Consider the following 22,764-nt stretch of genomic DNA (forward strand, 5'->3'; position numbering starts at 1 on the left):
CAGAAACATCAAGTAGACAGATTTCCAAACTGTCCAACCATTACATCCATACCCAGTCAACATCTGGGTTTCCACATTCTGGGTTTTTCAAAGCCGGGGGACTCTCAACAACGGCTTCCCAGAATTCAGATCAAATCACAGAACACTTCTCAAAGTGAGTCCCAAAAACAAAGCTACACATCAGGGCTTATATAGCATTCTCCTGGCTCAGAGAATGTAACAACCTTATTGACTCACTGGCCAATCAAGAAGTATCTACTGAAAAACAAGCCTCCCCCACCCCAGGCTTCAGGTGCACATCAGCCTAGGGGCAGGGAAAATCTTTAAAATTTACATTCTTATTACAATCCCCCAGCCTTATTTTCATAGTCTTCCTGGGATAGGAGAGTACAGAATTATCCTGTGATAAATCTGTGTTATAAGAGAATTTTGGCTAGAGGACTTCGCCTAGCATTAAGCCATGGAAAAATCTTGGTTTGTTGCATAACCCCTAGGAGCCACCTAAGTGTCACAAATGTGTGTGCATGTGAAGGTGTGGCCAAGAGAATTAGTCACCTTGTCGAGCTTAAGCCTCTATCTATGAACTAGAATGGCCCTCAGATACTCACTGCCATCTTTCAGTGGGATCATGCTTTAGTAGAACCTACCAGTGTTTATGCATCCCTGGCAAAGCTTCCAGGAGACCAAGGTGACCTTCATGCCATAATGAACCATTGGAATAGGAATATTATGGAGGACATATTAATAACTAACTTATTTTAAATAGAACTCCATCTGTTATGTTACTAACATCATTAAATAAATCCATTCCTATATAAGGCACTTAGGATAGTTCCCAGATTTGGGGCATACTATTCAGTTGACTTTGGTGCCAGAGTTGGATCACAGCTAAGTTTAAAGAAATGCAGTAATTCTTTCCTTGTTAATATGCTCTCTTAGAACAAATCCATAGATGAATGAGGATAAAAGAGCAGAGGTATCTTTCAAGCTGAGATAGTGCTTAAGGTAGAAATAGAAGGAAGGTGGTGATCTTTTTCTCTTTTCAGAAGCTTTTGTTCTTCATTGTCATTTTTGAGCATGTGTAACCTGTTCTGGGGACCCTCCAGCTTTCCTCTTTTATCCTCTCTTTCCCATTTTCCCCTTCTTCTGCACTACCCTTTAGATTTGGAAGACATAGGTGACATTGGCAGGCAAAAAGCATTAGAATAGGGCATGGTCAGAGGTGTGGAGTTGAAAATAATGCCAACCCTTTTTCAGTGCTACACTCACTCCGTTCCCACCTCTGCCAACTACATGCTCCATCGAGCAGGCCACATGAAAAGCATAATCTCATGTCACACTTAAATTGGGACTCTGCCAGCCTTCTCACTAAATAGTAAGCAAAATGACATCACTACGTTTGACAGGAGTAAACCTAGCATCAATAAAAAACACAAATACACTGCAGAAAGTTTTGTGGATTTGTATGAAAACAAAGCATTCTCACAAAACTTTTTGAGCTTCAAGCATCTGACAACTATCACTTGTTTTTGTATGACATTTTGCAAATAGCATTATCACTTGTTACTTGCCCCCCCATACTCATATGATGAATCAGAAAATTTAAAACAGGTTCAAAGGTAGATGTTTTTGTTATTAAACCATCTTTACCCATTGAAAGAAATTAAAAGATGAGTCAGTTGGTAAAAACTGAATCAGTTGGTATTCACACATCTGTCTCATTAATATTTACTATATTGTATGTTGTTATTTTATGTTATATTAAGTTACATTATATTATATTATTCTATTGTATTCTGTTACACTATATATTTTTGGCCTTGTGATTCTATCTCCTAAGTATTATGTCCCAACATCAAGACCAATCATTGGTAAATTCAATTTATCCCTACTTATCCATACTGTTTCTCCTTTTAAGGGATGGATAAAACATATTTCCTTTGTTAAGAAAAAAATAAAGAGAGTAGTGTCTGCAAGAGGAGGTTCTGAGAAGGTAAATGCTTAAGTCATGCAGACTGGTGTAACTTAGAGCTTGTGCAGACTTTTCAGGTACAATTGGACTGTGCATTGTCTTCATAATTTCAACCAAAGAATATTTGTAAATTGACTAAGTGTCTGATTTACTCAGCAGGAGCAACTTATTCACCTGGCAATAATGGGTATATCACTGATAGCCAATGATCAAAACGACTGCTTAGTATAGGTAATATTCAAATATGAGCGACTGCATAGATACCATCAGAAAATGAACCCTAAATATTTGATAATTAAGCTTCAAACTTCCTCTCATTCCACCTCTTTTCCTCTCTAGGTAAAGTGGAAGCTGCAATGGATCTTATCCTGATCAATTCCTTGCCCCTTGTCTCCGATGGTGAAACATCTCTCACCTGTATAGCCACAGGCTGGCGTCCTCATGAGCTCATCACTATAGGTAGAGACTTTGAAGCCTTGATGAACCAGCACCAGGAGCCCCTGGAAGTTACCCAAGATGAATCTAGAGAATGGGCTAAAAAAGTCGTGTGGAAGAGGGAAAAGGCCAGCACAATCAATGGTGCGTACTACTGTGAAGGGAAAGTTCGCGGAGAGTCCGTAAAGATACGAACGGTGAAGATGCGGCAGCAAGGTAATGGCATTCCAAGTGACAGGTGAATCAGGTCCAAGCAGGCCTGCGTGAATTCACACAATGGCTGTCTTTGCAAAGGAAAGTCCTCACTTGCACATGAATAGGAGACAGGGGACTATATTTTTGTTTGTTACGGAAAGACGTAATTACTTAGAATTCCACTGAGACATCTTGCGTGTTTTCCTTTTGGATACATCAGGGTGCTTGGTGTTATATGAATTGGCTAGCCTTTCTAAGAAGGAGTGTGTTCAAAGTTGAATGTCTTCAGGGAAAACCAACAAACTTGATTAATGTTAGAGTTGTTCATTTCAGAAGTGTTCAGATTCACTACTCTGGCCTGATGCTTGGCTTCCTAGACATCAGTGCTTTCCCATAGGCTACTATGATAGGTAGGTAGACATGGCAATAATAACAGAGAGGTGAAGAAAACAGAAGGACGTACCCACTTCAAAACAAGACAGAACTTTCTCTGACTGATTATCCTGATTATCAAAACCTAAAATGAAAGCATACTTTCTAAATGAACTCTTGTGTGTCCCTCTAGGTCGTAGAACTGTTTGGGTGGAAAAATGTAAATTTCACAAGGTAGCTTAATTTTATTAGCCTTTCCAATGTGGTTTATTAGAGCCTACAACAGGGAGTAGTGGATAGAGTATGGGGACCTGGAGTCAGGAAGATCTGAGTTCGAATCCAGCCTCAGATACTACATATGTGACCCTGAGAAGGTCGCTTAACTTCTGTTTGCCTCAATTTCTTCATCCGTAAAATGAGGATTAAAAAAAGCACCTACCTCCCAGGGTTGTTGTGAGGATCAAATGAGACGGCTGGCATAGTGCCTGGCAGATAGTAAGCACTATATAAATGTTAGCTATTTTTGTTAATTATGATAACAATAATAATATACACACGTAATATGTGGTACAGATGAGTGTCAGATAAATAACTGAATCTCTGATATTTTCCCCGCATGTTACTTCCTTAATTAAGGGTCTATGGGGAATGCACACCAATGGCCACTGGAAAAGATCATAGCATCATGGATTTAGAGCTAAAAGGGAACCTAGAGGTCATCTAGTCCAACCTTTTCATTTTACACATGAGGAAACTGTGGTCTAGAAGTTAAATCATTTGCACAAGGTCATACGACCCAGATCCTATGACTCTAAGTCCATTGCTCCATGTGGATTTCTTTAGAATCTCTAAGAGCTATTTATTAACTGGGAAATCCTAGGATTTAATTGAATTTAATTTACATCAAATCAGTTTTTAGGTCAAAGAAAATGAATCTCTACAAATGAAGGTTGTTTCTTTTATAAGACTACGTAGAGCATAAAGGAGAGAGACAGAAGATCCTTCAGATTAAAATTGGAAGTGGATTTTATTACCGCAGATCAGTTAGGGGAATGGAAGGTGGAGTTGTGCTCAACAATTGTAGCATATTCACCTCTAAATGACATCAGGGTGAGTGGGAAAAAGGCACACCAGAAATTCCCAGGAATGTAGCTATTCAGCACCAGGCTAAGAAGGAAAAGAGGTTGAGCAAAGGGATGTTAGGTGTGCCAAAGCCATCACAGTTGAAAATTCAGCTCCATTTTTCCCCCTCACATCTGTCACCTTGGTTTGGCTTGTATAAAAAAGCTATGCTAAAGTTTCCATGGTCTCAGTGAAGAAAATCTGGGAGTTATATAACTGCTGCTTTAATGAAAAAAGCTCAGGTTTGTCCCAGATAACTAACTGACTTACTCTCTCAATTCTTTGACTGGCCATTAATTAACATAATAACGTTGATTCCTCTAATAATTGAACTTCAAGTGAGAATTGGACCCCATATATGTTCTATCCTAGAACCATAGAATTTTATAGGCAAGAGGAACCTTAGAAATCAGGTAGTTCATTTAAGAAATGAGGGAACCAAATAGCAGAGCAGTAAATTTATTCATCCAAAGTCACAGAGCTTATTATTATCAGGAAGTTGATAGATGGCATACACAGTATGCCTTAATTCTAGGCCTAGAGTTAAGAAAACTTGAGACCAAATCTAGCCTCAGACATTTTCTGGCTTTATGACCTTGGACAAGTCATTTAACTTATTTGTCTCAGTTTCTTCAATTGGAATATGGGTTCAGCTTTCCCAAAGAGATTGTTTCAAATTTGTACTGAAGAGATATAGATAAATAGATGATAGATAATATGAAAGAAAGAAAGAGAGAGAAGAGAGAGAAAGAGAGAGAGAGAAGAGGGAGGGAGGGGGGAAAGAAAAAGAAAGAAAAAAAAAGAAAGAGTTTATTAAACACTCTGTGCCAGAAACTGTGCTAAGGATACAAATATGAACAAACAAGCCGGTCTATACCTTCAAGGAGGTCTAATGAGGACAATCTAATGAGGGAAGACAACAAATACAGGGATCTAGAGAGGTATGAGTGAGATGTTGGTCTAGGGAAGGGAATCATTGATGAAGTGATGAGGACTCCAGGGTGGAGTTTTTATAGGTGGGCAATGAGATAAGTGAGGAGAAAGAGGATAATTCTGGAATGAGGTCAGAGGTGAATGAGGCCAGGAGGTGAGTGAGGTAAAGCATGGCTGAAGTCTTTTCTCAGATTGTCCTGATATGAATATGAACATCTTACAACAAAATTTTCTACCCAAAAATAGACATGCAAATAAGTACATAGAGCATTAGTCATGTAGTTAATATCTTTTGATAAGAAATGAAATCAGGGCAGCTAAGTGGCACAGATTCCAGAGCACTGGCCCTGGAATCAAGAGGACCTGAGTTCAAATATGTTCTCACACATGACACACTCAGTAGCTATGTGACCTTGGGCAAGTCACTTAGCTCCAATTGCCCTGCCTTGCCCCCTCCAAAAAAAAAATTAAAAGAACTGAAATCATCTGGTCAAAGTCTAATTGCTTTTAGTTTCATACTGCTTTATAGTTAACAAAATTCTTTTATCTCCATTAACTAACCTTGTCTCGCTGAATTATCATTTCCATTTTATCAGTGTGGAAACACACTTGGACACAACATACATGTCAGGGCCTAGACTTATTCCAGGATCTCATTTATTCCCAGTTCTATACTTTATCCACTATACCACAACTACTTCTTTTTAAAAAAAATTATTTAGTATTTCATTTTCCCCAGTTACATGTAAAAACAATTTTTAATGTTTGTTTTAAAAACTTTTGAGTTCCAAATTCTCTCCCCATCTCCCTCCCCACCCCACCTCCATTGAGAAAGCAAGCGATCTGATATGTTATACATGTGTTGTCATGCAAAACCTATCCATAATAGTCATGTTTTGAAAGAAAACATAAACAAAAGCCTCAAGCAAACTAAAGGAAGTGAAAAAGAAGTGTGCTTCCATCTGTATTCAGACACCATCAGTACTCTCTCTGCAGATGGGGAGCATTTTTCATCATAATTGTTGTGTTGTGAGAATAGCTGTCATTTACAGCTGACAATATTGCTGTGACTTTGTACATGGATCGTTTAACTTTGCATCAGCCCATAAAAGTCTTTCCAGGTTTTTCTGAGAGCATCCTGCTCATCGTTTCTTATAGTACAATAGCGTTCCATCATAATCACATACAACAACTTGTTCAGTCATTCCCCAATTGATGGGCATCTCTTCAATTTCTAATTCCTTACTGCCAGAAAAGAATTATTATAAATATTTTTGTACATATAGATCCTTTTCCTTTTTTTTAAATCTCTTTTGGGATACAGACCTAGTACTGGTATTGCTAGGTCAAAGAATATGCATAATTTTATAGCCTATTGGTCTTAATTCCAATTCTTCTACAGAATGGTTGAATCAGTTTACAACTCTGCCAACAGTGCATTAATGTCTCATTTTTCTGGCAGCCTGTCCACAATTTGTCATTTACCTTTTCTGTCCTATTACACAATCTAATAGGTATGAGGTATCTTGTTTTATTTTGCGTTTCTCCAATCAATACTGAGCTAGAATATTTTTTTCATATAACTGTAGATAGCTTTAATTACTTCATCTGAAAACTGCTTATACCTTTTGATCATTTATCAATTGGGGAATGGCTCTTTTTTTTTTATTAATTTGGCTCAGTTCTTTATATGTTTGAGAAATGAGGCCTTTGTCAGAGACATTTGCTTCAAAATTTGTTTCCACAGCTACTATTGGACAGCTACTTCTTTCTATACAAGACTTTGTAATGCCAAGTTAACCAGCTCACTATTTTCGTAACACTCTCAAATGTTACGAGTAAGCTTCTAGCATACTAGCAAAGCAGACTCAAAGTAATGAATCAGTGCCTTGCCAAACCATCTTCCTGAAATGTAGGGTAAGAGTTAGATTTATGGGGTTGGCTTACTAGATTTATTGTGTTCCTAGTACAGAGTTGTCTGCAGAGAGGCACCTTCTGACTAAGGCCTAGGCGAGTCTTGAAGTCAGGAACCCTGAGTTCCATCATTAATTTTATAATATGCTTGACCAATTCACTATCTCTGCCTTTCATTGTAGTTTCTGGGTTTGTAAATGAAAAAAAAATGCTCCTGGATGGCCTAAAGAAATTAGTGATTAATTTTTTTGTGAATATGAGGTGCTGAAGAGGATCCTAAACACCGTTAGGGATGTCTGCTCACATTCCCAATGATATGAGTTATTTTGGGGCGTAAAAAAGGTGTTAGCAAAATCAAAACAAAAAATCGATAACTACCACGGAAATGTTTTGTGTAACTGCACATGTACAACTTATATGGAATTGCTTATCTTCCCAGTAGGGGTGGGTAAGGAGGGAAGAAGGGAAAGAATCTGGAACTTGGAGTTTTAAAAACAAATGTTAAAAAATTGTTTTTGTTTTTTTACATGCAACTAGGAGATAAGATACAGGCAATGGGCTATAGAAATCCCTCTTTCCCTCCAAGAAAGTTAGGGGGACATGGGGGAGGATATGAGAGACAGCAGGTTGGGGGCAGGAATATCCAGTAGGCTCGTTATCTTGGGATGGGGGGTAGGGGAGAGACAGGGAGAAAATTTGTAACTCAAAATCTTGTGAAAATGAATGTTGAAAACTAAAAATAAATTAAAAAAAAAAAAGAAAGCAGGAGGGGAGGAGAATGGAGTGACTGAGAAATAAGGAGGTTAGGGGAGGGGAAGAAACCAAGCCACAGCTTTTTCCTTTCTGAGAAGAAAAACTCACATGGATAAAAGAAAGAATCACATACATGGCAGGCAAGGAAGTTGCCCTGTCTTTGCTTCCAGCAGCGTCTGTAGAAAACGGCATCCCCAGGTCAAACTGCTACCCACCTACCTGCTGCTCTCACTGCAGCAGGAAAGCTTTGCTATCTTGCTAAAACAACTCTATCTTGCTAAAAGCCAGTGAAGAAGTTAGAAGAAAGAGTAAAGAGAAAAGCAAACAGTTGGAGGAAATCTTGAAGTTCCCTCAGTTTAGGCAGAGCAAAGACCTCTGAAAGCTGTTAGAGATTATTGCAGTCTGTACAATAAGCAGCCAATTGGGAGGTTCTTTTCTTACAGTTTTATGAAACCTGGTGTGAATTAGAAGCGTTGTATCAGTTTCTTTGATTCAACATAAAACAAGAAATTACTCAACTAGGAGAGAGAGAGAGAAGGAAATTGTCCCGAACATATGTCAACAGAGTCAATCGAGACCACATCCACCATTCAAAGTTTTAAAAACAAATGCTAAAAAATTATTGTTACATGCAGCCTGGAAATAAGATATACAGGCAACGGAGTATAGAAATCCATCTTGTCCTACAAGAAAGTAAGGGGGAAGGGAGGAAGAGAAGGGATGAGGAGATGAATGAGAGGGCAGACAGGGGGAAGGAGTAATCAGTATGTTTACCATCTTGGGGTGGGAGTAGGGGAGAGATGAGAAAATTTGGAACTCAAAATCTTGTGGAAATGAATGTAGAAAATTAAATATAAATAAATTCTGAACAAGAAAAAAATTGATACAGTATGACACACCTGATGGAATGGCCTCACCTTCTGTGACAAAATATTGGACATTCAAGTTAAATACTAGACATTTGGCTATGCTACATACAATTCATCTAGACTACAGATGAAGGCAATTCTTGATTATTCCCACTGATAGAAAGTATAACTAATGATAATTCATATTTATTTTGTGCTTTAAGGTATTGAGAGTTTCTTTTTTACAATAAGGGTGAAAAATAATGCAATGTCATTATTTCCACTTTATAAATGAGGAAACTGAGATTCAAAGAGGTTAGTAAATTGTCCTGGGTGCCACAATTAGTAGGTATTAGGGACTCATTGAGGCTTCTGACTCCAAGACTAATGAACCTTGACTCCACTGAGCAGTGGGATCATTAGACATTACTTGTCTCCATGTCCTCAAGTTGAAGATATGGCATCAGGTGTTATGCAGAATTCTCCACTATTAGCCATTTCTAATGCGTCTGGAATTGCACTTGAACCACATGTGAATAGCTGTGAATATAATGGTATTTAAGTATTTAATCATCAACTGATTATTTATTTCATTCAATCACTGGTTACTTTCAGAATTAGGTAAAATCAACTCATTCATTCATTTATATACTACCTATTGTGTACAATGTGACAGTTCAGTGATGAAGTAAAAGAATGCATAAAGGTGGGCAATAATGTATACTGGGTATAGAGTGTATCTCTCTCTATATATATACTGGTATATATATCTAAGATTTCTTTACATATCTAGATAGCAAAATATTACAGAGAACTCAGAGCATATTAACCAATAACATGACAACAAAACATAAACAACACCATATTCCTGCTCACTACTGAATTTTGCTTATGAAAATCCATTTGAAATATTCATGTGCCCAATTGTCTTAAAGTGGCTTAGACATTCAGTATCTCTCATCAAAATAGCCAGTCATGTTCAACTCCTGAGAATGCGTGAGTCAGCAGGACATAGTGGTTTGAATGCTAAGCTTGAGGCAGGAAGATCTGGGTTCAAGTCCCACCTCGTGTACTTATGTGACTCCAGGAAAATCAATTAGTTTTTTTTTATCTACGAGGAGGTCTGAGGAGATTGCCTCTAAGGTCCCTTTCAATTCTAAATCTCTGATTTTGTAACAATTTTGGAATTCAGGATTTAGGTGTCAGATTCCCAAACATATCTAAACCCATATTCTGTGTTCCAGAAAGTGACGCTCTATGAACTACAGGCACATTGGCACAATTGTAGCATTGGCTTTTGTACTTGTAGGAAAGGAAGGAGAAGGAAATACACATTTATTAAGCTCCCACTATATGCAAGGCACTGTGCTAAGAACTTTACAAATATCACATCATTCGATCCTCATAATAATCCTATGACACAGGTGCTATTATCACCCCCATTTTACAGTTGAGGAAACTGAGGCAGAGAGAGCTTAGGTGACTTGCCTGGGGTCACACTGAGACTGTGTGGGACTGTATTTGAACTCAGATTTTCCTGACTTCAGGTTTAGTGCTCTTTTCACTGAACACTTCTCTGTTTTTACTACTTGTGACACTTAAATAACTGCTAGCATCCAATTATAATACTGAAAATACTCAAAACACAAAGAAATTAAGAATTTACTTCTTATGTTTAAATCATCTTCTGGAAATAATTAAAATATATTTAAATTACTGTATCACCTATTGGAAACTGATAATCAGATTGAAACATTTTATAACCATTGGCTTTTCCCCTACAATTCTTAAAGAATATCTGTGCAATAGCAGCAGAGTATAATGGAAAGGACGTTAAATTAGAAATTGGGAAATCTGAGTTCAAGACTGCTGCCAAGACAATATGTGTGCTTCAGTCTCCTCTCCCTGATCCTGTTCTCTTCTTTGGGGGTTGATGGTCTATCTCTAGGGTCTCTTTTAGCTCTAACATTTGATGATCTTATGATATAAAGATCCATGCTAACTTATAGCCGAAATATCAGAATGACATCAATACTTAGGGAACATTTAAGCACTACTGAAGGTGGTTCAAGGTTCTTAGGGGAAAACTGCTTGGAAAAAAAGGAGAGAAGTCAAGAGAAAGAAAGGCAGCATTTAAATTCTGATTTGGCTAAAACCTTAATTTGGTTGAACCTGCCTGCCCATGAACATAGGTCTCCCATAATACAAAGTTAGTTATCCTTAAAAGTTACCAAGTTAAAAATGCTTTGGAACTGAGCCCATTGGGCAATCTAGGTTCTTTTCCAGGATACAACAAAGAAAGGAAAAAGACCCACAGTAAACTAAACAATAATCAAAGGAAAGAGCAGATAATTTAAAGAAGGCACATGGAAAGTACCAATGAAAATTAAATAGCCCAGACAGGTTTTAGGTCACAAATTAGCAAAGAGAAACTGACATAGCTGGTTAAATGAAGCTTGCCATCATCAGCATTCGTGAAGAAGCATAATCTTAGGAGACTTTTCAGTTCTCTTGATCTAAATCTCTAGTCCAGTGTTTAGATTTGCTAATTCCAATAACCAGAAATAACCCACGTGCCCAAAGTGATGAAGACATCTATTGGATTTGCCTTGTTCCATGACCATAGCCTTCACCTCCACCCCAGCCACTGTCCTGCGGTCACAGGTTAAACCAAGCAAATCATTGTTGCTGCATCACAGTACGTTTCCTTCTCCACCAATGGAAAAAGTAACTCAAAGTGTGTCTTAGTACCTGTAAATTGTTTTCTTAGTCTATTCTCACAAATGTGAAGGCAAGAAAGTGCTAAGAATGATGGACTTTCCAGTATAAATGGGAAAAGGGGACTAAAGTAACTTATTTTAGGTCGCACAAGAGGGTGATTATTTTAGCATTTTCAATGCCCTGTTTTGCACTCAATGAACTGAGACCAGAATGAGGATTATTCTTCAGATGCTTCACTTCATACAAATGGGTCCAACAATTTAAATCTTGGAATTAATCATATAGTATACCTGAGATTGAAAGTTCAAATGTCTTTTGTATGTAGTAAATGTGGAATTAATTTTGATACTTTTTTATTGTTGTTGAAGCTTCTTTCCTTCCTGACACTTTAACTATGACTGTGAATAAGGGAGAATATGTGAATATATCCTTCAAAAAGGTGTTAACTAAGGAAGAAGATGCAGTAATTTACAAAAATGGTAAGTAGGACTTTCAAATCTATTTCATGGGTTACTGTGGGCAAAACAAAAATTGAACCAAACCAAACCTAAAAAGATCACCATGGAAAACCTTCTGATGATTAACTCTTTACTTCACCAGATTTAATATGGAACCTGAGACACAATCCATTGCCTATTCCATATATGAATTTTTTCTGTTTTGGTTGAACTAATCAATGTTTGTCCTCCATTATTATACTGAGAGATTGACATCATAAGATGTCATAGCAGAATCTGTATGCAGTCTTTTCAATGATACCAAGCTACTCTCTACTACAAAGGTCTGTCTTTTTTTTTTTTAACACTAAAAGTATTCTGGTCATGCTAAATGAAGCACTGCAATCTAAAAATAGCCAAAAATATTAGTGACCCAAAGGATGATGGAAAGATGTGTGATGGGTATAAGTAGGTTGCAATATGTTGCCAAGGAGGATGTGCACATATGGAGAAACATCATCAAAGAGAAACATGACTAGAAAAGAAGGTTAATCAGACATACATAAAAATGTGTGATAATATGACAGTCAGTCCCAATGCTGTATTTGTATCTCCAACTTATTAAAAGAACCAAAGAAGGGTCTTTATCACCATAGGTAGACCCTTTATGAAGAATTTGTAGATATGTAAAGGGAAAGAATCATATGGGTAAAGAAGGAATGGATAGGGTACGACCTGCAATAATTAACTGCACTATGTGGAATAACCACTTTTAGTGAGATCATAAATCCATGAGAGTATCAAAGAAGTGTAAAAATTGACTTCTGACTTCATAGTGGTGAGGAGAGCCCATTTCTTCTGAAAGGCATCTGCCATATCAGACAAGAAGTGGATGCAGGAAAAGCATGCCCTAGGACTCAATTATCAATGTTAAAATCAATCTTTAAATTCAGACTTTGAAAAATATACTTTGTCATAATCTCAATGTAGAAGGCAAAACAATAATAATAATAATAATATTTTTGTTCAAATATTATTGATTTTCATACATCACATATTTCTCAATATATCCTTCTTCCTCCTCCTCCTGTATCCCTTATTACAAGGAATAAAAAAGAGGAAAAACCCCTACAGTTTGTTAAACTAACCAATATATTAACTAAGTCTGGCATCATATGTAGAGTGTCATATACATAATCTTCTGCCCTCCCAACTTTATGAAAAAGATTGAAGCAGATACATTTTCTTATCTCTTTTTTGGATCAAGCTTGGTCATTATAATTTCATAGTATTCAGTTCCACTTGTCTGATTTCTGTTGTTCTTTCCATTTGCACTCTTGTAGTCTATTGTAATTCATTGTTTTCCTGGGTTTGCTTACTTTTCTTACATCTGTTCACATAAATCTTCCTATGCTTCTCTATATTTTTGATATTTATAATTTTTTTACAGCACAAGCATACTACATAACATTCATGCATTACAATGTGTTTAGCCATTCTTCTATTAATGGGCATTTACTGCACTTTGTTTCCAGTTCTTTAATTCTACAAAAAGTGTTCCTATAATGTTTTGGTTTATATAGGATTTTTCTTTTTGTCATCAACCTCTTTGAAAAGGTATATGTCTAGTACTGAGATCTTGAGCCAAAAGATATGGTTATCAGTCATTTTTTAGCATCATTCAAGATGGTTTTGTAGAATGGTCAGACTAACTCCTAGCTCCAACACAACAGTGCATTAATGAGCCTGTCTTTCTGCAACCTCACAACATTGATGACTTTGAACTTTTTTCATCTTTGTCAATTCTCTAGACGTGAAGTAAAACATTTATTTCCATTTTCCATTTTGTTAAAAAAAACTGGAGTGACCTTTCATATGACTATGTTAATAACTTGTTATCCTACTGAGAAGTAGTTGTTCATATCCTCAGACCACGCATATTTGGTTTTCTTTTGTATTAGTTTATTTTATTGCTGAGATTTTTATTTTTCAGGGAGAGAGTTGCAGGGGAAAGTACACAAAGGAAAAGAGAGAAAATAGTGAATGAAATATTTTAGAAATACCCAAAAGAGAGCAGAGGATAAGGAAATTCAGAAGGAAATAGACAAGCAGGGCAGTGTTAATACTACCATGTTATATTTAATATATTCCTTTAAAAAAGGAGACAATCTACATAGAAAGAGAAAAGAGAAAATGAAGATGAAGCAAGGTGAAAGAGAAAGAGAAAAAGAAAAAGGAGATGACTTACAAAGCAAGGTTTTAGAAGAACTAGCATCAGGGGTACCAGTGGAAGGGTTACTATTGACAAGAGAGAAGACTCATCCTCTGAGATTATAGGGGAAAAGGAGAGAAATTATGAAAGATACAATCATTCCTCCATATTCTCTAGTGATAAAGCGTATAGACAAGAAGAGGGAGCATTTAATTGTCAAAAATAGTTTCAAATTCATTAAATTTTTTTTTCATTCATAAAACATTTATTTCTTCAGCACTTACTATATGGAGAACATTGTGCTAGAGGCAGTATAGCCTAGTAGGGGAATAGCTCACTAAAACAGGTAGCTATAGTATACAAGTTACATAAGTAATAAACGTAGAAAACAAAGTAGTATGTAAGGTGCATGGGGAAAAGTCACTAAAAGGGAGATGGAGTGAAGATTTTCAAATCACAAATGGTGGCAGTTTAGGGGGCGAAAGATTCTGAGACCTTAACTAGTAAAACATCAGTGTAACAGACAGACAGTATGGCCAGGGCTGGGTATTGAAGCAAGTGAAAATAAAGTAGAAAAGATGGAATTGGAAAATGGAGAATTTTAAAGTTCATGATCTTGGGAATTGCAAAGCCCAAGGTATGATGTGTTGCTATGTGTCTTAAATGACATGAGAAGGAGGTAGCTAGAATAGGGTGGGATGAAGAATTAGATGTGGTCTGGTCTAAAAGAATTGTGTTAAAGTCATTGAATTAAAGCATGATTGACAGTAGATGAGAACAACAAAGATAGGGAGAGCCTAATATAAATGGATTGCACCATACCTTTTTTCAGTTTTCTTTTGTATACAAAAGTACTCATCTGGTTTGATAATCAGGGAGCATTTCTCTACTCTAAGTAGAGGGCTAAAAATCTCAAGTGTTCTCATCTCGACAACGTGGTGCCTGGGAAAGGTTACTGCCTATTTGTGTCTTACCAAATTTTTCTGTGGTTCTCTCTTTCCAGGATCTTTCATTCACTCAGTACCTAAGCATGAAGTACCTGATATGCTAGAGGTGAATGTGGCGAATACTCAGCCTCAGGATGCTGGTGTCTACTCAGCCAGGTACATAGGAGGAAATCTTTTCACTTCAGCCTTCACTCGTTTGATAGTTCGAAGTAAGTTTCTGGTTGACAAATTGCTCACGAAGTTTTTGGCAGTGTGGGTCCAGTAGTTGTTTTCCTGACTGTGTATAAAGTATAGTTAGACACAAGGGATTCATGTTGTTAAACCCTGCACAATTCCTCAGATTAATCAGCTTTTCTTATTCCTAAATTGTGACTTCGAATTATAGATAAAATAAACATTAAGAAACAATGAAACTCTTTTCTGTTCCTGATGCCATGGAAAGGAAATTAGCATCACAGATATGTTTCTCACATGGCTAAAGTTATCTAAAAAGAAAAAGGCAGTTTGTAGTAGAGAGCTGTCTTTGAAAACAGGGAGATGCAGATAATACCACTCTGATGGCAGAAGGTAAAGAAGAATTAAGAAACCTCTTGATGAAAGTAAAAGAGGAGAGCATAAAAAGCCAGACTGAAGCTTAGCATTAAAAAGCTAAGATCATAAAAAAAACTAAGGTCCTATCCCTTCCTGGCAAATAAGAGGCAAGAGAAATGGAAGCAGTGTCAGAATTTATATTCTTAGGTTCAAAGATCATTATAGATGCTGACTGCAGCCATGAAATTAAGAGATGCTTGCTCCTTGGAAGGAAAGCTATAATAAATCTGAACAGAATTCTAAAAAGCAGAGACATCACCTTGCTGACCAAGATCTGTACAGGCAAAACTACGGTCTTTGCAGTACTAAGGTATGGCTGTGAGAGTTGGACTATAAGGAAAGCTGAGTGGCACGGAACTGATGCTTTCAAATTGCAGTGCTAGAAAAGACTTTTTATTTTTTTGCTTTTTGGAGGGGGGAGGGAAGGGCGATTAGGGTTAGGCAAAAGGAAAAAGGGATGGCAGAGGATGAGATGGACAGATGAGTGTCATGGAAGCAACGAACATGAGCTTGGACTGACTGTGGGAAGCAGTGGAGAATAGAAGAGCCTGGCATGCCATGGTCCATGGGGTCATGACTGAACAACTAATGACAACAGCAAGAGGCTTTGAGCATGGGAGTGACATAGTCAGATTCATTCACGAGAAGCTAGGTCTGGCAGTGATATGAAGGGCAGCTTGGAGGTTCAGGGAATGGAGACTTGGAGACCTGTTAAGAAAATGTTATCCATGAGGGTAATCCTGAGACCTGAAGTAGGAGAATGGTGGCAGAGGGGAAAGCAGGAGAGAACAAATGTAAGGCATGTTTTGAAGCGTAATCAATAGGACCTGGCAGCTAAGTGGACTTAGCGATAGTCAAAAGAATAATGAGCTTCCTCAGGAAGTGAGTGAGAGGGAAGAGTTAAAGAAGCCTTCAAATAGAGAAGAAAAGGAGGGTAGTGGTGCCATAGAAACTGTTAAACTATAAAGACAATAGATTTAGGGGGAAAATCCTAAGGTTGTTTTTGAATTTAGAATTTAGAATGATCCTGGGATGTGTCAGGTAACGATGTCCTGTAGACAGCTGCAGATGTGGGTCTAGATCTCAAGACAGAGGTCAGGACAGGAGGAATGGAATCAGGGCATTTGGGTGTGAAATCTGGGCTCTACTTCTTTTTTTTAAGCAATCTGGGTTAAGTAACTTGCTCAAGGTTACACGGCCAGTTATTTCTGGGTGTGATGCTGAGTATCTGAGCCTGGATTCGATCCCAGGTCATCCTGACTCTGGGGCCAGTGCTCTTACTCACTGAGCCACCTGGCCACCCCTGGGCTCTACTTCTAACTCATTATGAGCCTTTGGACAAGTAACTTCATCTCAAATTTCACTTTTCTTCATCTGTGAAATGAGGAAATGAAACTAGCTGAATTCTTAGATTAATAAGCTGAAAAACTTTCAGAGGAGAGCAACCGAGATGGCAAGGTCCTTATGGTTCAAAGTGGTTGAAAGAAATGATGGTCAGCATGGAGAAAAAGAGATTTAAGGAAAGCATAGCTGTCTTGAAGTACACAGAAGAGGTAAGAGACTTGATCGGCTTGGCCCCCAAGGGACAAAATTCAGTTACAATGTATGGAAGTTATTAAGAGGCAAATTTAGGCTGGGTGTAAAGAAAAATTTGCTTATAAGCAAAGCTAACCAAAGGTATAATAATAACAAAAAATAATAGCTCATCTATTTAGTACTTACTATGTGTCAGGCACTGTGCTGAGTGCTTTACAATTATTACCTCATTTGCTTTTCACAGCAAGCCCGGGCAGTAGGTGCTATTATTATTCCCATTCTACAGATGAGGAAAATGTGGCAAAGAGAGGTTAAGTGACTTATCCAGGGTCATACAGCTAGTTAGTGTCTGAGGCTAAATTTAAACTTAATCTTTCCTGACTCCAGGCTCAGAGTTCTATCTTCTGTGCCATGTAACTAACTAAGTATATGATGGAGTTCCTCAGGTGATAGTGCGCCCTTCCTGCCCCACCCCATGCTCCACCTCCACCTCCCAATCACAGGAACTCTTCAATGATGGCTAGATGACCACTTGTCATATATGTTGCAGGGGGGATCCTATTTCAGATACAGGTGGAACTCGATGCCCTCTGAGACCCCATCCAACAACAAGATTCTGTGATTTTGCCTTCTTCTAACCCTGCATCCTATAAACTCTTTTAAAATTGCCCACTGTGGTTGGGGGTGAAAACAAAGTGTCACAAGGCCAGAAGAAACTTTCATCTCTGGAGCTGACCCTCATTTGTTTGTTGTTGGGGCAAATCAACTGTAGCCAAGTTTCTGAACAGTCACTAATAAATTGGGCAGAATTGGTTCCTTTTTTCTATATGAAGATAAAGTCTTTGCTCTCAGACATTTGGTGTCTGGCTAAGTGGTAAACTATGAGACATAGTCCTACACTGACGGTCTTCCTGATTATTTTAGAGTGAGCAGTGATAACAATGAGCTCTTGCCTAAATTGAATAATACTCACAGCCAGGGAAATTGTCAGTTTTGGGCAAAGAGCCAATCCTACTGCTCTGAGAATGAATAGCCATGAACAAAAGTATTGACTCTTTTCTGATGAGTTGTGAGAACCTGGCCACAGCTAGTCATGCAAGGCTCCCCCAAAAGTTTTGTTTTTCTTTCTTTTTTTTAAGCAATCAGGGTTAAGTAAGTTGCTCAAGGTGACACGGCCAGTTATTTCTGGGTGGGTGCCAAGTGTCTGAGCCCGGATTCAATCCCCAGGTCATCCCGACACTGGAGCTGGTACTCTTACTCGCTGTGCTACCCGGCCTCCCCTAGTTTTAGTTTTTATTAGCAGAGACTTACAGTGTCTTCAGACTTATTAGCATCCCTATAGAAGACTACATGGAAATAAAAATGTAAATCAATAAGTATCTAGAGAGGAAATCTGAAACCCCTATACAGGTTTACAATTGAGAAGCAATATTGTATAATGAATAGAGAATAAGACTTGGATTTAGGAAGACCTAAATTCTAAACTCACATCAGAAATTTACTATGTGACCCTGTTTTTTATTCAAATCTGGAAAATGGGCTAATGTTGCAGCAAGCACCCCAGCATCCCCAGGGTGGCTACCAACACAGGTTCTTAGATCTACTTTGCTAAAGGAAAGCAACTCAAAATGGGTTAACAAGATTACTTCAATCAATAAAACATATATTGTTTACCTGGTTCATGGGAAAAAGGTCAGCACCCTGAACTTCAGAGTATACAGACAGAACTTACAAGACAGAGAACAGATGAAGCAGACAGGCCTCCAAACTGTCTGACCATTATATACATCCAACCAAATCACAGTTACCAGAGAGGGAAGCATCAACATCTGGGTTTTTCAAAGCTGGGGGGCCTCTTAACGGCTGCCCAGAGTCTCATCTGGTCAAATCACATAACACTTCTCAAAGTGAGCCCCAAAACAGAGTCTCACATCAGGGATTATATAGCCTTCTCCTGGGTCAGAGAATGTAATAACACTCTTGACCCACTGCCCAATCACAAAGCACCAAGGTGTGGGTGTTCCTGAAAAACAAGCCTCCCACCACAGGCTCCAAGTGCACCTAACCTAGGGGCAGGGAAGATCTTAAAAACTTACATTCCTATAACAGCTAAGAATGGCCCCTAATTCAAACTCATGATTCATATTGAGAAAGGATAGATATAAGGACTGGATTTCTAATTTCCCTGGCATAGGGAACTTCCAGGTGGAGGGAACTCCCTCTACCAATGCAATCTACTTCTTCTCTGAAAATTATAGCCTTAGAGCATGACCTAGAGCACTGAAACATTAAGTGACTTTCCCAGGGACACAGAGCTAGTATGTGTCAAAGGTAGGACTTGAGCTTAGGTCTTCCTCATTTCAAGGCCAGTTCTTTATTCACTCTGACAAGTTGCCTCTCATATAAGATATCTCATGTGAGATAAAGTGCATGTTCTGCAAAACTTAAAGTATGATATAAATGGGAGCTATTGTTATTATTAGTGGGCAGTGTGTTTAATGGAAGGCAGTATCCATTCATTCTTTCTGTGCCTCCATTTTATCGTCTGTGAAATTGATATTAATATTATATTTACACTACTTATCTTGCAGTGCTGTTGGAAGGGAAATGTCTTGTAAATTGTAAAGTGATAGGTAAATATGAATTATTATTCATTATGGATGAACCGTTTTCCTCTTAGAAATGAGGCTATTGCTTCTGTAGCTCTGTCGCCAAGGAGGCTGAAACAATGAATTAGTGTCTGCAGATTCCCCTAAAGGAGCTGGAATAAAAGTGCTCCCAAACGACCCTCCTCTGATAGTGTTCGAGATCCTGCATCAGAGCACAGAGCACTAAAGACATCACTCGGTGCAATGGTCCTGAAGTCAGAAGCATTGGCTCCAGTGCTTTCTGGAGGTGCAGCTTTGGGTAGACCCTTTCTGAGGCTATCAATTCAGATTGATGCGATATTGTTAAAGTATCATTATTTTATGTGAGGTAGACTACCTCACAGCGTTGTTTGAGGAAATAACTTTGTAAAGTACACAATGTGAATGATTTCAACTGTCTACCTGCCTAGTAACCCACCAGAGCCTTACTAATCACTGACTTGTTTTGGAATCTGAGGATGTGAAGCTGAAAAGTGGGGACCTGAATGTATAAGCTCCTGTAACCCCTGTTCAAATAATGGCATCTGTCATGAAGACACTGGAGAATGTGTTTGCCCTCCAGGATTTATGGGGAAAACATGTGAAAAAGGTAAGAAAAATCCATGATTATCTTGAAACATAAGATACACATATTTAAAATGCGCAAAATCCATTGATTTAAGGGAGTTCATTTTACATGAACAATTTTGTCCTTCAATTTTCGTCCATAACATTGGACTTCATTATTTCTTTTTCTGCCCCTGCTTAAGAGATGATCTGAGATGTGTCTGTCCCCATATCTCCCTTCCCTCTGTCATTTAAGGCCCAGCCTCTGTAAAACGGATGGTGCCTTTTGAGAGTTTGCCTCTGAGTCTGAAGGCGTTCTTTCCTTTTCCAAAGCTTGTGAAGAGCACATGTTTGGTAGAACCTGCAAAGAGAGATGCGGAGGACCGGAAGGATGCAAATCCTACATGTTCTGTCTCCCGGATCCTTATGGCTGCTCCTGTGCCACCGGCTGGAAGGGCTTACAGTGCAATGAAGGTACGGCTCTGATAATGCCTGCATAAAACAGACCAGAAGGCGACCAGACAGTCACTTTATTGGATTTCAGGACCGAAAGGATGTTAGCCACTGACTTGTTCACTCTTTGCTTGGCAGCATGGGTTTGAATTAGGGCTATTTCTTCCCCTATCCCTAAGAATGAATTCTTTTTCACATTAATATATGGTGGGCAGTTTTTGTAATGGACCATCAGATCGAGGATTTAAAGATTTGCAATTGGGATTAGAAATCAGTTTCTGGGGAAGCTGAATTATCAGCCTATAGTTTAGACAGAGGCATATCTATTTCTTTACCCATGATATTTAATTCTGATGGCCTAGACAAGTATCATAAAATGAGTTCCAGGCAAGTACTCTTACCCAGGCAAATTCATCCAACTTTTCAAACAAATTCAGTTGAGAGGGGTGGGTTGGGAATAGGTAAAGAAGCATCTAACCTTGGGACACAGGGCACAGGAAAGAGTTCTTGGGGCATGTGTGTAGGTGGAAGGAAAAGCTATTGCTGTGGAGGTCATCACTGTGGCAGGGTGGTGGGGCCAGGGATGTGGATACTACGGAGAAGAAAATGCTGAATGGTGGGTTATTTTAACTAACTGTTAGCACTATCCAACTGTTAAGCTCAGTTGTGTTTAACCTGCTGAAATAGTACAAGTGTTGTCATCAGCCTCCACATTTTGGCACCCTAGACAAAGCTGCGATGGCCCTGTCCTAATTTCAGATCTGCCATCCATTAATCCTCTATTTTCTAAAAATGGGAGACATCTAATGAAACACAGCAGTCCTTTAATCCTTCTCATCACCTTTCAAACGGTAGTATAATATGAATACTCCTCCCAAGACACACAAACTAGGTGAGACAAAAGTCTCTGAGTACCCGGAGAAATACCTTCTACCTAAAGAACACCCTTTATATGAATGCCAGGTTGTTAAGCCCTTGTTTTTGTCCTGAAGAACTATAGCCTTCCTAGTGGCTTCCAAAGTACATAACTCAGGTTAGGAGAGGGCTCCCTGGCTCCAGTGTGTGGGAAATAAACATTTCAACCCCCCACTGCTTGCTAACAACTTTCCACTTATTGTTTCATAACTCAAACAATTTATTTTATACACCCACTGCAATTGTTTGTGACACTGAGGGAAAATCTGGGAAAGGTCAAGAATGCCTGTTGGAACGACAAAAAAATCTGTAAGTTCAAAGTAATATTTACCAAAAGCAAAGTCATCACTAGTTTATCTATGTCTAATTACCTAATTTAGAAATCATATCTACACAGAAAATATCTCTTTTGAAATTTTTTTTGTGAAAATGCTTCTAGACATGTCTTGATTAATTTTTAACTGTAACTAACCAATAGTTTTCATTGAGCACTGACTAGAGACTATGGGGTTTCCTTAATTCCTCGTATACAACAGGTGTAGTCTCTGGTTTTGTATAATCTACTCAGCTACAGACTACAAATGATGCTTCAGCTCTTTTCAAAAAATCTGTGATTTCTCCTGTGAAGGTATTGCCTGCGCTGGTACTGATCACAACTCTCTATCCTAGGAAAACATTTACTGAATTTCTATTCCCCTTGCAAATAAAATCATCTAATGGGCCATTTTTTGCTGCTGATCATATTTGTGCTTAGTTTTGGTGGTCTCAGATGTCAGCCATGGATTCCATTGTCAGGCCTGTAATTCAAGCATTTTCAGCTTGCTAGGCTGCACAAAATCTTGTGATCCGCCGGTTTAGACTTCTCGAATTCTGTCATATGTACACTATGATGGGGTATAAGAGTAGGACTTCAGTAGAGGAAATTTTATAATTTGATAAAGGAAATTATACATCCTAACTCGCAAATACTATTCCACTTATTTAGAAGCAACAAAATTGAAGACATTTTAGAAAACTTCCAGTTCATATTTAAATTATAACCTTCCTTGCCACTACTCATTAAAAAAAGTTGTTTTTTTAAGCGGCAACGAAGGCAATCATATCTTTTATGTCAAGCACAGAATATTTTAGACAATTTACAAATTAGCACCAGAGAACTTTGGTTTTATCCACTGGCTTCATTATTAAAACTCCTTCCCCCTCTCCTTCTCCTT

At 38.2% G+C, this 22,764-nt stretch overlaps 1 protein-coding gene across 1 annotated transcript in view; it reads left to right on the forward strand.

The window, feature by feature from the left end:
* The window catches only part of TEK (TEK receptor tyrosine kinase), a 124,205-nt gene that overhangs the window by 35,053 nt on the left and 66,388 nt on the right, over nucleotides 1-22,764 (forward strand). Inside the window, exons 2-6 of the mRNA XM_069090447.1 lie at nucleotides 2,312-2,623; nucleotides 11,634-11,744; nucleotides 14,918-15,070; nucleotides 20,094-20,225; nucleotides 20,516-20,656. Of these exons, the coding sequence (XP_068946548.1) occupies nucleotides 2,312-2,623; nucleotides 11,634-11,744; nucleotides 14,918-15,070; nucleotides 20,094-20,225; nucleotides 20,516-20,656 (849 nt within the window). The remainder of the gene's footprint in view (nucleotides 1-2,311; nucleotides 2,624-11,633; nucleotides 11,745-14,917; nucleotides 15,071-20,093; nucleotides 20,226-20,515; nucleotides 20,657-22,764) is intronic.

Source organism: Petaurus breviceps, unplaced genomic scaffold (genome assembly GCF_028583685.1).
Source record: "Petaurus breviceps papuanus isolate PSGF00001 unplaced genomic scaffold, PetGlider_PUasm1.0 125, whole genome shotgun sequence".
In the NCBI taxonomy this organism is placed as follows: Eukaryota; Metazoa; Chordata; class Mammalia; order Diprotodontia; family Petauridae; genus Petaurus; species Petaurus breviceps.